A 15169-nucleotide genomic window follows, 5' to 3' on the forward strand; every position below is an offset into this window, starting at 1 on the left:
ACAAGTCACAAGTTCTAACATTCTGCGTGGTGTCTGTTGTTCTATATCGTGTCTCCCTACCACTTTCGCGCAACGACGCTCTGAGCGTGTTTTTTAGGGAATTGACTAGTTTGAACCTGGGAACTGTTGCTGGTAAGGAGACGCCAGACCACACATGACATGTAGAGTTCAGAAGAGTTCAGTGAGACTAGCGACGATATAACCAAATACTTAATGATTTCAGCGTCAGCTCCACTGCACTCCCTGTAAGAGAGTCTTAATACTATCTAAATTTAGTGGGAGGGGTTCAAGGCTTTCCTATTTTTAGTTAGCTGGTAAAATAACGTCGAAAAAGCAGTTAAGTTTACCATTGGAAATTTTATTCTACTCACAAAACATTGTTTATAAATTGCACTATTGATAAAAGGAAATGTTTTAATACAGGATGGTAAAAACCAACTGCGTTCAACAAAAATGTGAACGAAAATTCCCTGAATGGGTTTCCAAGTTCTACAATGGATCGAAGGATGACCTATGCCATATTACATCTACAATCTAGGTTTAAATTAAGTTTCACAGAAGAGAAAACTATCAAAATGGTCTACAGTGACCCTCAATTATCTTTAATTACTTATCTAACTTGTCGTAAATTACAGTGGCTGATGTGGCTTCTCAATAACTATATAACAGAAAAATCATTGCGTTTCAGATTTTTACTTCAAGTGGCAAATGTAACACCATGAGCTTTAATTGACGATCGACACTAGTATTACGCAAAAAGGGGATGTAACAAATGAGACTTCTGCAGTTCTGAGTGAAGCTTTATGCACTGTTATGCGGCATCGCGTGTGTTCATTACCTTGTCAGTGTTCGTCAGGGGGCGACGGGCAGCACAGCTCCGCTCACCTCGCCGTCTCGGAAGCAACTCTCTCTAACTTCTCCTTACTACAATTTACCGAAGTTGGTTTAAAAAAACTATCTGGCTGTGTTTTCATCTGACCAATCAGGGTCTCAATGTTAACCTTAAGCTCCGCCTACAAAAAATTCTGTCTATCCAATGAGAAACGTTATACTTTTCGTGGTGGGGCAATGTTTTTAAAGTTTGCAACGTAACAGAGACGTGAAAAAGTCTCACGCTAAAACTTGCAGCTGGTGTGGTCCTTTTAGTGTTATCGTAAGATCTATACTGTTCTTCTGGAGGGCTCTATCTTTTAACATGGGCTGGGGGGTGGTCCTAGCGGTTAGCTGGCGACGTGGGTGTCCGTCCCTTATCATAGGGCCTTCTAGCTTAACACGGTTCTGCTCTCGGCTTCTGTTCTCGTTTCTCCCCTCGGAACTGCGTCTGTCTCACGGTGGGAAGGTATGACATGCATTTAGGCATTCTTGTGTTAGTCTGTGGTATTCCATTTGCTCACTCGTTACTCGTATTACTTTGGTTAATTTAATGTCACGATTTATTCGGAGCTATGTGACATACTACTGTATTTGCTTATCATGTCAGGGTTTTCATGGAAGGTGTTGGATTTGCCTGACACCTTACAAAGTAAATATCCTCATTCAAAGCTGGCTAACCGACACAATGAGTAATTGCCCTGTACGTCGATTAGATATGAAATTCAAATATAGTTTCCACTAACTGCTGTAGGACACTGAAAAAATTATCAGGGTCCAAACTGAGCCAGAATAACTCGAAGTCGAGCGACAACGTCAGAAACTAAGTCCAAATACCGACCGACACGCCTCAAAAGCCACACTACCTTACACAGTCCCAAATACCAACAGACCGACCGCCAAATAGACCGAACAGGCAGACATACCGCGAGGGACCTGGCTGCAGAGCTATTTAAATCCTCGGTCAATTCTCCACTAGCTACCCCCTTCTCTAACTCGCAACGTCTTCAAATGGCTCTAAGCACTATGGGACTCAACTGCTGAGGTCATTAGTCCCCTAGAACTTAGAACTAGTTAAACCTAACTAACCTAAGGACATCACAAACATCCATGCCCGAGGCAGGATTCGAACCTGCGACCGTAGCGGTCTTGCGGTTCCAGACTGCAGCGCCTTTAACCGCACGACCACTTCGGCCGGCCTCGCAACGTCTCCCAACCGCAAAACCACCCAATGGCGTCACACAGGTTCCTCATGTGATCTCCAGTATAAATTTGCAACGTTTTATACGTACACATAATTGCAATTTCGATTTCGCCATTAGCTCCATGATAAAATTCTACTTCAAAAACATGAATCATAATAATTTTAAGTACCATATTATGCCCATAAATTAAAGTTCAGTGGCGAAAATTGTTTATGTACTACATCTACATCCATGCTCCGCAAGTGTGTGTTCTTGGCATTCTTGTTATTTAGTTTACACTTACAAATGGTGTACTATTTTCATCAGATTTTTGGCGCCTGTTTTTACTACTGTAATCAAGATTCACATTTCTTTGATGAAACTGAAACCATGGACAAAAACTATGTAAATTTAACAATCAACTTTAAAAATGACAAACAAAAATAATAATTTTACAATCTAAATAGTGTTTGTAGTTACTGGTATCCGCTGCCAACACTTACTGGCATACCGTCAGTGTATATGTCTTCATATGTAAGTTATGCTGCATTTAATTAATTTCCAATTGAAATGATTCTCTCTTCTTAATTGTTAGAGTTATGGATGATATGATTATCACAGTCATCACATTTCATCAAAAGCAGCAATTTGACTGCTCAACTTCTTTGGTTGCGTGATGATGTTAAAAGCTAAAACTTTAAAAATGCGTATATTATACATAAATCAGTAAGTTCTGTTATATAAAACACTCAGATGATATCTTTATATCACTAGATGTGTAAGGAAATCCTCTTTCATATAACACCTCGCGTGTTCCTGTACCTAGTATGGTTTGCGCTGCGCATGCACTGGTGACTGCAAAGCAATAGGAACTTCCCAACCGGCCAGTCGCCTCTGACGTCGCGGGCGCAAGAGGCGCGAAGCCGCCCCCTGGTAACCGTACGCGTGCGATTCAAACACCGCCCTCGACCGACGCACCTAATACGCAGACATGGCTCGCTGTGTTAAAAGGCTGATTCGTTTGTTTCCATGGCTAGCAGAAATTATACGAAGAGCAAAAGTAGCTGAATTTTAAGTGTTCGAACAGACGAGAGATATGCTTCTTCCACTTCACGATTTCTTCAATATCTACATCAAAAATTATACCCTGCTCACTGATTGCTGTTCAAGCGCCACATCAATGGTATAACTTTGTCGTAGAGAACTGAATATAGGGGTTGGGTTGTTTGGGGGAAGAGACCAAACTGCGAGGTCATCGGTCTTATCGGATTAGGGAAGGACGGGGAAGGAAGTCGGCCGTGCCCTTTCAAAGGTACCATCCCGGCATTTGCCTGGAGCGATTTAGAGAAATCGCGGAAAACCTAAATCAGGATGGACGGACGCGGGATTGAACCGTCGTCCTCCCAAATGCGAGTCCAGTGTGCTAACCACAACATAGTGTGTTTTCTCAAAATCTTCCAGAGATCCCCTTAACTCTTTGAAAAACATCAGTATCTATATCTTCTCCTACTTTCTCACTAACAGGAATTATTATAACACTAGTGTCCTCTGCGAAAGGTACCAGTTCTGCCTGATTAATGATACGTGTAATTTGAAAAATGTCATACTACCGCCTTGATCTGCTGGTTATATTTTCCTATATTCATTCGTCTGGCCATCAACACGGTCCTATATACCTAGTACAGTAATACATACACTGTGTGATCAGAAGTATCCGGACACACCCAAAAACATAAGTTTATCATATTAGGTGCATTGTGCTGCCACCTACTGCCAGGTACTCCAATTCAGCGGCCTCAGTAGTCATCCACGGAATTCACGGACTACGTGGTCAGGGGTTTGGGTATCACTTGGGTCACACGTCTGTACGCGAGATTGCCACGCTACTAAACATACCTAGGTCCACTGCTGCGATGTCATAGTGAAGTGGAAATGTGAAGGGACACATGCAGTACAAAAGCTGACAGAAAACGCCGACAGTTGAAGAGGGTTGTAATGTGTAGCAGGCAGACATCTATTCAGACCATCACGTAGGAATTCCAAACTGCATCAGGATCCATTTCAAGTACTATGACAATTAAGCGGGAGGTGACAAAACTTGGATTTCATGGTCGAGCCGCTGCTCATAAGCCACACATCACGTCAGTAAATGCCAAACGACGCCTCGCTTGGTGTAAGGAGCGTAAACATTGGACGATTGAACAGTGGAAAAACGTTGTGTGGTGTGACGAATCACGGTACACAATGTGGCGATCCGATGGCAGGATGTGGGTTTGGCGAATGCCCGGTGAACATTATCTGCCAGCGTGTGTAGTGCCAACAGTAAAATTCGGAGGCAGTGATGTTATGGTGTGGTCGTGTTTTTCATGGAGAGGGCTTGCACCCCTTGTTGTTTTGCTTGGCACTATCACAGGACAGGCCTACATTGATGTTTTGAGCACCTTCTTGCTACCCACTGTTGAAGAGCAATTCGGGGATGGTGATTGCATATTTCAACACGATCGAGCACCTTTACATAATGCACGGCCTGTGTCAGAGTGGTTACACGACAATAACATCCCTGTAATGGACTGGCCTGCACAGAGTCCTGACCGGAATCCTATAGAACACCTTTCGGATGTTTTGGAACGCCTACTTCGTGCGAGGCCTCACCAACCGACACCTCTCCTCAGTGCAGCACTCCGTGAAGAATGGGCTGCAATTCAGCAAGAAATGTTCCAACGCCCGATTGAAGGGCGGGCCATTATTTTCAGTCAGGTGTCAGGATACTTTTGATCACATAGTGTAGCCAACATTGCATGCTTAAACTGTGACGAATCTATTAACTGATACAAATGTTAACACCACCACACACACGTAATAGAATTTTACGTACATGTTAGTCGAAATATGAAATAGTTATCGTCAGGTGATAAAACCGTGACTAATACGGCGCCAATAAAAGTATACCATAACACAGTAATGTGACTCATTATGAAAACCACATATCATAGAGACGTAAACGCTTCAGTTTGTACAGAGTTAGCTGTTATCATATAGTAAAATAATTTACATAATCAATCTACAAAAACTGTGCTGTGGAGTGTAGTTCTTCATGTTAAAACTGTAATGGACGATAAAGCTGAGAACAGATTCATTCCACCCAGAAGCGACCGACCAGGTGGTCGCTGTTTAATGGTAGAGGCAATGATCGACATAGAGGTCTACATACATCAATAGTCACTAGAATCTTACGATTACTAAGCTCATTGTCATTTTCCACGATAGGTAGGTTACATGTTACAGTCATCACTAGTGATCTGTATGTTGCATGAAATAAAATGTTTCGAGTATTACAGTCACATTAGCGATGACAGAAAACAAAGTCCATAGAAGTAACGACTTACACGTGCTAATAGGAACCAGTGTGAAACGATTTATAGTGACGTTCATACGTATACTGCTTCCATCGTACAATATTTTTTTATGGGACTGGGCATACAGATACGTACAATGTATGGCTAGCCGAATTGTCTATGTGCAGTAGCAGATGTAACACACTCAATTTCATAGACAAATACATTGACGGAAAAAAGATTCGCGACATAAACGAAAGTTGATAGGCTAGTTTCTACATGTGAAAGATGTCTCTTCAAATTCCGAGTGTCACCCGTTCACAGGAATCTGTTGCATAACGATCGGATTTACTATTCCAGTTTTATGGCACCATTAGACAAGATTGTTAATACGACAATAGCGTATGGGGCCCGAAGATGGCAATATTGAGTTGCCGAAACTGGTAGCATTTGAGATATAAAATAAAATAAACCAAAACCTTTTTTAATCAAGAAATACATACAAGCTGATGTCCCGCAGGCCATAATGGACCGACAGTGATATACACTTGTGGTCGTTTGTGTTATTTTATGTTGGAGAGCTATTTTTGAATGCTGACGTGAAGTAGTTCTGTAATCTTTCTACATGTATTGCGATACGATAAATAAATAGAAGTTTTAACATGAATAATTACACTCTCGAGCTCAGTTTTTGTAGACTGACAACGTAATGTGTATTACGATATGATGACAGGTAAATCATTACAAATGTGAACCATTTACTTCTTTATGATACGTGGTTTTTGCAGTGAGTCACAGCACTGTATGATAGTACACTTTTATTTTCAGTGTATTATTCATGATTCTAACACCTAACGATAACGATTTTATATTTCGCCTAACATGATGCTGTGGATACTTCTATGAGAGTACGTGACATTCCATTACAAGTGCGTTGTTCTTAACATTTACATTAGTTTAAGCTTTTAGTGTTACCTAAGTATATAGGAACCAGCGGCACAGCTGGTTGTATGGGTAAAGTATTTTACCAGCAGCTCAAGGCGGTAATATGACCTTTTTTTCAAATACATGCCCTTGAGGCATCTCCTCCTGAAAATGTATTGACATTTTGTTCACATACGTAACGAATAGGAATGGCCCAAAATTGAACCTTGTGGGACTCCTTTCGCTATTACTCTCCAGTCACTAAAATTTCTCTCCTTCTAGCATTGTTTGAATTATTTACAACTCTTCGCATTTTGTTTAACTATGATGAAAACCAGTTGTGTGTAAAGTCTTCACTTCAGAGACGTTGAGCCGCGTGGGGTAGCCGTGCGGTCTGGGGCGTCTTGTCACGGTTCGCGCGGCTCTCCCCGTCGGAGATTCGAGTACTCTCTCGTGGATGGGTGTGCGTGTGTTATCCTTAGCGTAAGTTAGTTTAAGTAGTGTGTAAGCCTAGGGACCAATAACCTCAGCAGTATGGTCCCATAGGAACTTACCACAAATTTAAAAAAAAAAAAAAAGTATGTCAGGGACGTTGACTGCTGACCCCACGCGTGTCTCCTATGTCGCCAGGCGGTGAGCGAGTCGGACTTTTCGCGGTGGGTGCGCACGCTGGCCGTGGAGCTGCTGCGGCAGACGCCTCTGGACGCGCTGCGCTACCTGGACGTGCTGGCCATCACCGCCACCACCACGGCGGCGCCATCCGCCACCGGCACCAACCACCACCTGGGCACCAACGGCGGTGGCGCCTGGCACCAGCCGAGGGCGCGGTCGGAGGACAGCCGCGGCTGGGCCGCGCACAGGCACCACGCCTACAGGTAGCAACCCCAGCCTCAACCTCACCACGGGCGTCAGCCAGCCCAACTACTACCACATAAGAGCAACTCAATTTTGATGGGGTTCACACAGTTTATGACAACCGATCTAGAGATCAGTTTGTGACGGAAGCGCTCTTAACTAATAAGGTCCATCCTCTGCGGAAATGTATTTTAATGTTTGGCTTGACAGATCGGAGGAGCACTGTGGTCTCTGGATATTCATTTGGAGCTACTGCTATTTGAAATCGGCTTCTGCCACCTACATTTGTGTTTTCCGTGATTTCACTGAATTCCTTGGGATGAACGCTGGCATCTTTTCATTTAAAAGACCACGTCCGATTTCATTATACAGCTTTATCCAATCCAAGCGCATTCTCCGTCAGTAATGACCTTTATTTCGAAGCGTCGTTAATAGTTAACGACGTCTGATAAGTCTTAATTTCTACAAAGTAACGCTACACAAACTTACGTTTGCTTCAGGACAGGAAAGTAAGTGGGAATTAACTTATGACATACGCGCTGTAACTGCATATTTTTGACCTGGTTTTCACATCTTCGGAAATACCGTATTTGAGTGTGTTACGACGATTTGAAAATGGATCTCGCCACGAAACTAGTCATCGACTAAATAAAGGAAGTAAAGTCTGCGACTTTGAACTGGTTTCTCGTTGTACTGCTCACGACTAGACTGACATTCCTTGCTCTTATCATCGAATGAAATGATGGCAACTTTACATACAAACGTGAAATGGTATAATTTTGTTTTGAAATGGAGTGAGGTCACAGTTTATTACCTTGTCACTGAGAAGCATAGTTCGATAAATACATGCAAATAAATTCGTCGCGGCCTTGTTGAACTATCCTGGCATTAAACTTAATCAGTTTAGGAAAATCACGGACATCCCAAGTGAGCCACTTAAACCAGCACATCTCGCATGTCCCAACGGTCGCAACCGCCGTTGCTCATGGTTCAGTGACAAGCTCATAATTACCACGCCGTTCCGTAGAAGGAGAAATGGGAAAAGAAAAATTTCAGTTGTGCATATCTACATCTACATACATACTCCGCAATCCACCATACGGTGCGTGGCGGAGGGTACCTCGTACCACAACTAGCATCTTCTCTCCCTGTTCCACTCCCAAACAGAACGAGGGAAAACTGACTGCCTATATGCCTCTGTATGAGCCCTAATCTCTCTTATCTTTGTGGTCTTTCCGCGAAATATAAGTTGGCGGCAGTAAAATTGTACTGCAGTCAGCCTCAAATGCTGGTTCTCTAAATTTCCTCAGTAGCGATTCACGAAAAGAACGCCTCCTATCCTCCAGAGACTGCCACCCGAGTTCCTGAAGCATTTCCGTAACACTCGCGTGATGATCAAACCTACCAGTAACAAATCTCGCAGCCCGCCTCTGGATTGCTTCTATGTTCTCCCTCAATCCGACCTGATAGGGATGCCAAACGCTCGAGCAGTGCATACTGAGAAGCGGATGAATTCGACACCGGCACCTCGTAGTCTGTAGAACTCCATCGTGTTCTGACAACAGAAACGTTGTGTAGTGGCGTCGCAGTCAGTTGCGTCACTGCTGCCACTGTTTCGAGGTGTGTCCAGCGCGAGAACTCCTTGCATACCTGCGCAGGTCAGGGAACCCGTGGCGCAACATATGCACATTCACGCCGGTGGTGTGTCCCTCCAACTATTCCGGCATAATTCGGGAGCGATGGTGAATTACCACTGGAATGCTGTGACGGATCCACGCGACGGGGAATCAACTGAAATAAATGTCCACTAAGCGTTTGGTCTGCAGCAGCACGAACTCTTCTTCTTCTTCTTCTTCTTCTTCTTCTTCTTCTTCCAATGTTTCAGCCGTATACCTCTCGGCTATCTTCAGAGGAGGCAACAGACTTAAGCCACAGGCAAGGTCACTAACGTCTAGTGGTACCTACTGCTGCTAGCAATCCAGCAGAGGGCAAGTGCACCACCTGCTAAAGGGGTCGTCTGCGCAGGGTGTTCGTTGCACACCGTTAGTTTATGCCCTTAAATAAATGATTATGAAGACAGCCTATCAGGTCAGTCAGGGAAATCCAGATACCTAAGAGTAAATCGAGCAATGAAATCGAGCGTTAAGGGTATTAACGTATGTTTAGCACACTTTAGATTTATATCGTTGCTTTATTCATAGAAACTTGATTGGCTATGAATTACGGTCCTACACACAATAGTCCAATAGAATCTGTAAATAGTTTCAGCACAGCAGTGGCAGGCAATAAACAGTTCACTACATCACAGTCACTGTAAATTCTGCTATGCTCACAGCTCTCAGGCTTATGAACCGAAGACTAGCTTCTGAACAATCCTTTAGGCACGATCTCTCCTCGTAATTAAAACGCATGTGGCCCCGGGCCGTTCTAGCCCATCTTACCCGCACGGCTCCCAACGCACCAAAGACCACGATCTCTGCCTTGCGGCCCTGTCCTGCGTTTTGTCACGTAACACAACGCTCTAGACCAATTAACATGCATATACCTCATCATCATCAGCTTGCAAACACTTTTCACAACAAACACTTAAACCAAATACATTACACAGTTCTGTAGACGCTTATTTTAACACGTAATATTATATTTCCTCTTTACAATTATTTTTATTTTAATATATTGCACGAACCGGAACAGCAGTTACTCGTCAAAACAGCGGCTTAATTCTTTCTTGGCCGTTTTTCATTATGTTACTCAAATCCTTCTATAAGTATGAACACATAAAATTAGTATTAAATTAACATAGAAATTGAATTATCACTAGAAATTACCCATGCGAAGGCTAATAGCTTCATGTATTCGTAGACGACTCCCATTTTAGGTGCACAGTTTCACCTGTTATGCTACATTCAGTACTCCTTTCGTCGTTTTGAACCATAGGTACGTAAGCGCCAGAGATGTTGATCCGCGTGAAAGAACTTACATTAACTGAATCTATTGCTACGCGGTCGGACCATGCTGAGATGTCGATGTATCATTATTAACCTGCACTGTAGCGTGTCTTTGTGAGGTTAATTAACGAAAGCTCCAGATTCCATTATTTGATGAGGTTGAAACCACTGTCTCTGTTAGTTGAATTCTTCGTCAAGCTAATTTCAATAGCTTATTTCACCAAAAAGATGAAGTCGACGTTAGACTTTCCAGTTCAGAACTGGATGTACCTACATCTTTCATGGAATCTCCGAGTCTTCTGTCCAATGTACCAAAGGCCACACTCGCAGGTGATCTATGAAGTCCCAGATCTGCGGAGCACCGAGTCACCGACTCGGTATTTTTTTTTTCTTGTAGAATTTAGAGCCTCGCCGAATCGAGGTATTCGTGATACACGTGTGACACTTCAGACCATAAGTCCAGCTTCTGAATAGTTTCGCACGTTGTGGACAGGCTGTTCGGCTCCAAACAGATCCCCCTGGTACCAAGCGGCTTGGTCATACTACACTGACTGTCACGCTGACAGACTTGATTCTGTTGCAGCCACAAGACACACATGCTCATCGTGACGAAATGAGTTCACTCGCACCAGTCAGCAGCTGTCGTTAATTTAATACCTCCTGGCTACAGTTGACAGCTACACCACACGTTTCAGCCTTCCGTGTCTGTATCGCGATGCCAGACGCGTAGATTCCTATAGCGTGCCTCACAGCAGAGCGTAAGGGTTGTCCCCCAGCTGGGCAGACAAGTAGACGGGCTGAGCGGGTGACGGACAGCGCCTGTTGCAGGGACCGCAGCGAGAACAGGGCGGCGGGCTGCGGACGCCTCAGCCGGCGCGACGCCAGCGCCGCGGCCGTCACCAACGGCGACGCCGCCAACCACGGCCACAGCCGCAACCAACCGGCCACCACCACTCCTGACAGCTCGGAGGAAGACGACGAGGAGCGCGAGGTGAGCAACACGCTGCCTCTCTGCTGGACTGCCGTTCGTCTGAACTAGATACATTTACTTCAGTGTGGTTCTTCAGTTTCTTCCGGTGTATTTCATGGTAAAATAACCCACAGATGTACTATCACCTTAAGCGCTCGCTACTGCCACCATCATCAGGTGCACTGCGCAGCGTTCCGTGGAGTGCCTCGGCGTGTTGGCAGCAGAGGCCCTGTGAGTTCCATGGATAACTTCTCCATATTTCCTGAAAAACTTCTTTTGAGACCTAATTAAAGCAAAGCAAAGTGAGGCTGTTGTAAGTGTTACGGGTGGTAAGTTCGTCTCAGGTTCGAATTTCAATAGATTCCTTGACGAATGCACTCCCAGTAACACAAAGGGAATGGTGTAAATCACCATGTAAGAAAGTGGGGACGTAATTTCGTTATGTTACACTGAATGAACTATACTGTATGAGTTAACAGTGATTAATTTCAAGTGTGGAATTCTGAGATGAAAACAATAAAACTAAAGTTACTTTGCAACTCCAAAGCAATAAACCTGTTCTCACGTCTCGCCCTGTATCTTCACTGAAACATGTAAAAATCAGATTCAACAAAAGTGAAAAGAAATAATTCTCTAGCATTAAATAAAATTGAAGGAAGTTAATCGAAATATAGTGACGTGTCCAACCCTTCGTGGCACATTAAATCTGTCTGGTGGGCCGGGGCTTCGAACCTGTGACCTTTGCCTTTCGTGGACAAGTGCTGTACCGACTGACGTATCCAGGCACGGCTTACGACCCGTCCTCACAGCTTTACTTCGGCCAATACCTTATCTCCCACCGTGTAGACTCCACAGAAGTTCTCCTGCGAAACTTGCAGGACTAGCAGTCCTTGGAGAAAGGATATCTGTGGAGGCACGGTTTAGCCACAACCTCGGGAATTGTTTCGGGAATGACTTTTCACTCTGTAGCGGAGTGTGCGCTGATTTTGAAACTGCTGATTTCCGTGCTGGTATCGTCACTGAGTGAATGAATACATGATTTTGCACCAGTTATTTTATTTCTTATTAGGATTTTATGTCAATTCTGTTGTGAAATCTTACTTTGAAATACGAGGGTTGGGACTTTAATGGTGGCAACTGTTTATTTACAGCTCGTACAAAATAGATACGTGGTTCAAAGTTTTAATGACCTTCAAAGTAGTCACCAGCTTTGTGTATAACCCGTTGCCAGCCATGTGGAAGTCGTAGGATACTCTTAGCAGTGCCAGTTGTGTAGACAGTTCGAGAGGCTCGGTCTATTGCTCGACGAATTTGTAGCAGTTCTGAAGAGAATGCCGTGAAGTGCTTCCTTCAGTTTAGAAATAGAGTTGAACTCACGAGGGCTTAAGTCAGGGGAGTGCAGCAGGTGGTATACCACTTAGCCGCCCCATCTGTCAAACAAATCAGTAACAGCTTGCACTGTACGTGCTTGAGCATTGTCCCGCGAAATAATGGTCAGGTCACTTCTATCTTTAAACTGGACGTAGGTTGTGTTCCAAAAATGAACAGCATAGAAACAGAAGTGATGACACTTTCTGCAGGACCTGACCATCATTTTGCAGGACAATGCTCAAGCACGTACAGTACAAACTGTTACTGATTTGTTTGACTGATGGGGCTGCTAAGTGCTATACCACCTACTGCTCTCCCCTGACTTACGCCCTCATGAGTTCAGCTCGATTTCTAAACTGAAGGAAACACTTCACAGCATTCGCATCAGATCTGCTACATATTCTCCGGGCAATAGAAAGCGCCGCTCGAACTGTCAACACAACTGGCACTGTTAAAAGTATCCTACGGCTTCCACATCGCTGGCGACGGATTATACACAATGCTGGTGACTACTTTGAAGGTCAGTAAAACTTTGAAACACGTATCTAATTTGTACGAGCTGTAAATAAATAGTTGCCACTATTCAAGTTCCCACCCTCGTATAAGGAGCAGTCTAATGGAAACAAGACAGATGGAAAACATAAGTCAGGGTAAGTGTGAGCAGGACTCAAGCACCGAGGGTTTCGTACAATCTTGATTTTGTATTAGAGTGTTCATCCATACCTAGAATGACGATTTTTACCTGTTACCAGCATCGATACTGACCGAATATCAAAATGTGTGACATAAATGGCCTTATCTTTTGACTAAATCGACGTAGCGGCCTAAATGTTTCACACTACCAAGCGGCTATGACCTCACTTTTGACATTGAGTTCAACTTGATACGTCTACTCGTTCCCGAGAAAAATGGTTCTTGACGGGCGCACAGACAGACAGACAACGAAGCGATCATATAAGTGATACTCAAATCGAGTCTCCAGCCGAAACATTACGTAGTCTTGACACAATATTATGGCTATTCACCTGGCCGCCATTTTCAGGGGGGTAAGCTGTCGCTCTAACCAGTTCCGATGGATTACTCATCTCAAGATGGCGGCCAGGTGGACAGCGGAAATATTGTGTCAAGATGACGTTTCTGCTGGAGACCCCATATGAATATCGTAAATTACTACGCCGGGAAAGTTTACGGAGCCATGATCCTACAAGTGTATTGTACCTCACTGTGAGACGAAACGCTCAATGCCTTCATGGAAGAACGTTGGCGGTTGCCAAGAAGACCATGATTGTATCGAGGCGTGCACGTCTTCGTCCAAAGCAAATCGGCGGCCACGAATGTCTTTCTTCAGGGCTCCAAGAACCTGTAAATCGTGTGGGGGGAGATCGGGACTGTATGAAGTTCGCGTAAAGGCGTCCCAGCGGAACTTCTGCATGTGGTCGGGCGTTAGACTGCAAACAGAAAGATGCCGTTCGTCAACAATCCTGGGCATTTTGACTTGTTAGCGCACTTCAATTTTTGCAAAGTGTCCGCGTACCGCTGCGTTAATTGTGGTGCCGTGTTCCAGAAAGGCGATGAACTGTGGGCCCTTTGAAGCCAAAGAAAAAGGTCATCATTACTTTCCCGGAGCTGTGTTTCTCTGGGAATCCTTTACAAATCCTCCAGAAAGTTCCGACCTGTCCCCATGCTATTTCCATATTATTGCAGCCTCTTCGGACGAAGAGATGGATGCCTGGGTACACTCATGGTTCCGTAGGCAATCGGAAGAAGTTTTCCATGTAGGTACTGATTTTCTGCTCTCACAGTGGGTGAAATGTATCAAGAGCTATGGTAATTACGGTTGAAATAATAAACAGGTTACTTACTTTTCTTCCCTGTATCTCGTTTTCGTTTTACTGCCCCTTTTACATTAGGCGTTTCTTGCACTGCTCTCCTCGCGCTCATTTAATCTTCGTTTCGATTTTGCTTCTTAAGAAAGCTTTGGTCAGTCCTGATTTAAGGTAAAACATTACCCGCTGTTACTGCGTGAGTAAATCCCCCATAATGTTACTCCTGCAATAGGAATCAGTCTGGCCGTGGTCCTGTGTAATGGTCGGACTAACTTCTGTTACCTGGAAGATGTTTTGATAGGGATCAGCAGTTATTTTAACGGAGATCCAACCAATATTGTTCAGTTTGTAAAGTGGAACTGTAGTTGTGGAAATCAAACGGTCGCCAGGTTAATTACGCAATCTGATCGTGAGTAAATACACTCCTGGAAATTGAAATAAGAACACCGTGAATTCATTGTCTCAGGAAGGGGAAACTTTATTGACACATTCCTGGGGTCAGATACATCACATGATCACACTGACAGAACCACAGGTACATAGACACAGGCAACAGAGCATGCACAATGTCGGCACTAGTACAGTGTATATCCACCTTTCGCAGCAATGCAGGCTGCTATTCTCCCATGGAGACGATCGTAGAGATGATGGATGTAGTCCTGTGGAACGGCTTGCCATGCCATTTCCACCTGGCGCCTCAGTTGGACCAGCGTTCGTGCTGGACGTGCAGACCGCGTGAGACGACGCTTCATCCAGTCCCAAACATGCTCAATGGGGGACAGATCCGGAGATCTTGCTAGCCAGGGTAGTTGACTTACACCTTCTAGAGCACGTTGGGTCGCACGGGATACATGCGGACGTGCATTGTCCTGTTGGAACAGCAAGT

The 15169-nt window shown here is 44.3% G+C and overlaps 1 protein-coding gene across 1 annotated transcript in view; it reads left to right on the forward strand.

The window, feature by feature from the left end:
* The window catches only part of LOC126234981 (uncharacterized), a 551742-nt gene that overhangs the window by 470354 nt on the left and 66219 nt on the right, over positions 1 to 15169 (forward strand). The window contains exons 5-6 of the mRNA XM_049943720.1: positions 6944 to 7188; positions 10945 to 11107. Of these exons, the coding sequence (XP_049799677.1) occupies positions 6944 to 7188; positions 10945 to 11107 (408 nt within the window). The remainder of the gene's footprint in view (positions 1 to 6943; positions 7189 to 10944; positions 11108 to 15169) is intronic.

Source organism: Schistocerca nitens, chromosome 2 (assembly GCF_023898315.1).
Source record: "Schistocerca nitens isolate TAMUIC-IGC-003100 chromosome 2, iqSchNite1.1, whole genome shotgun sequence".
NCBI lineage: Eukaryota > Metazoa > Arthropoda > Insecta > Orthoptera > Acrididae > Schistocerca > Schistocerca nitens.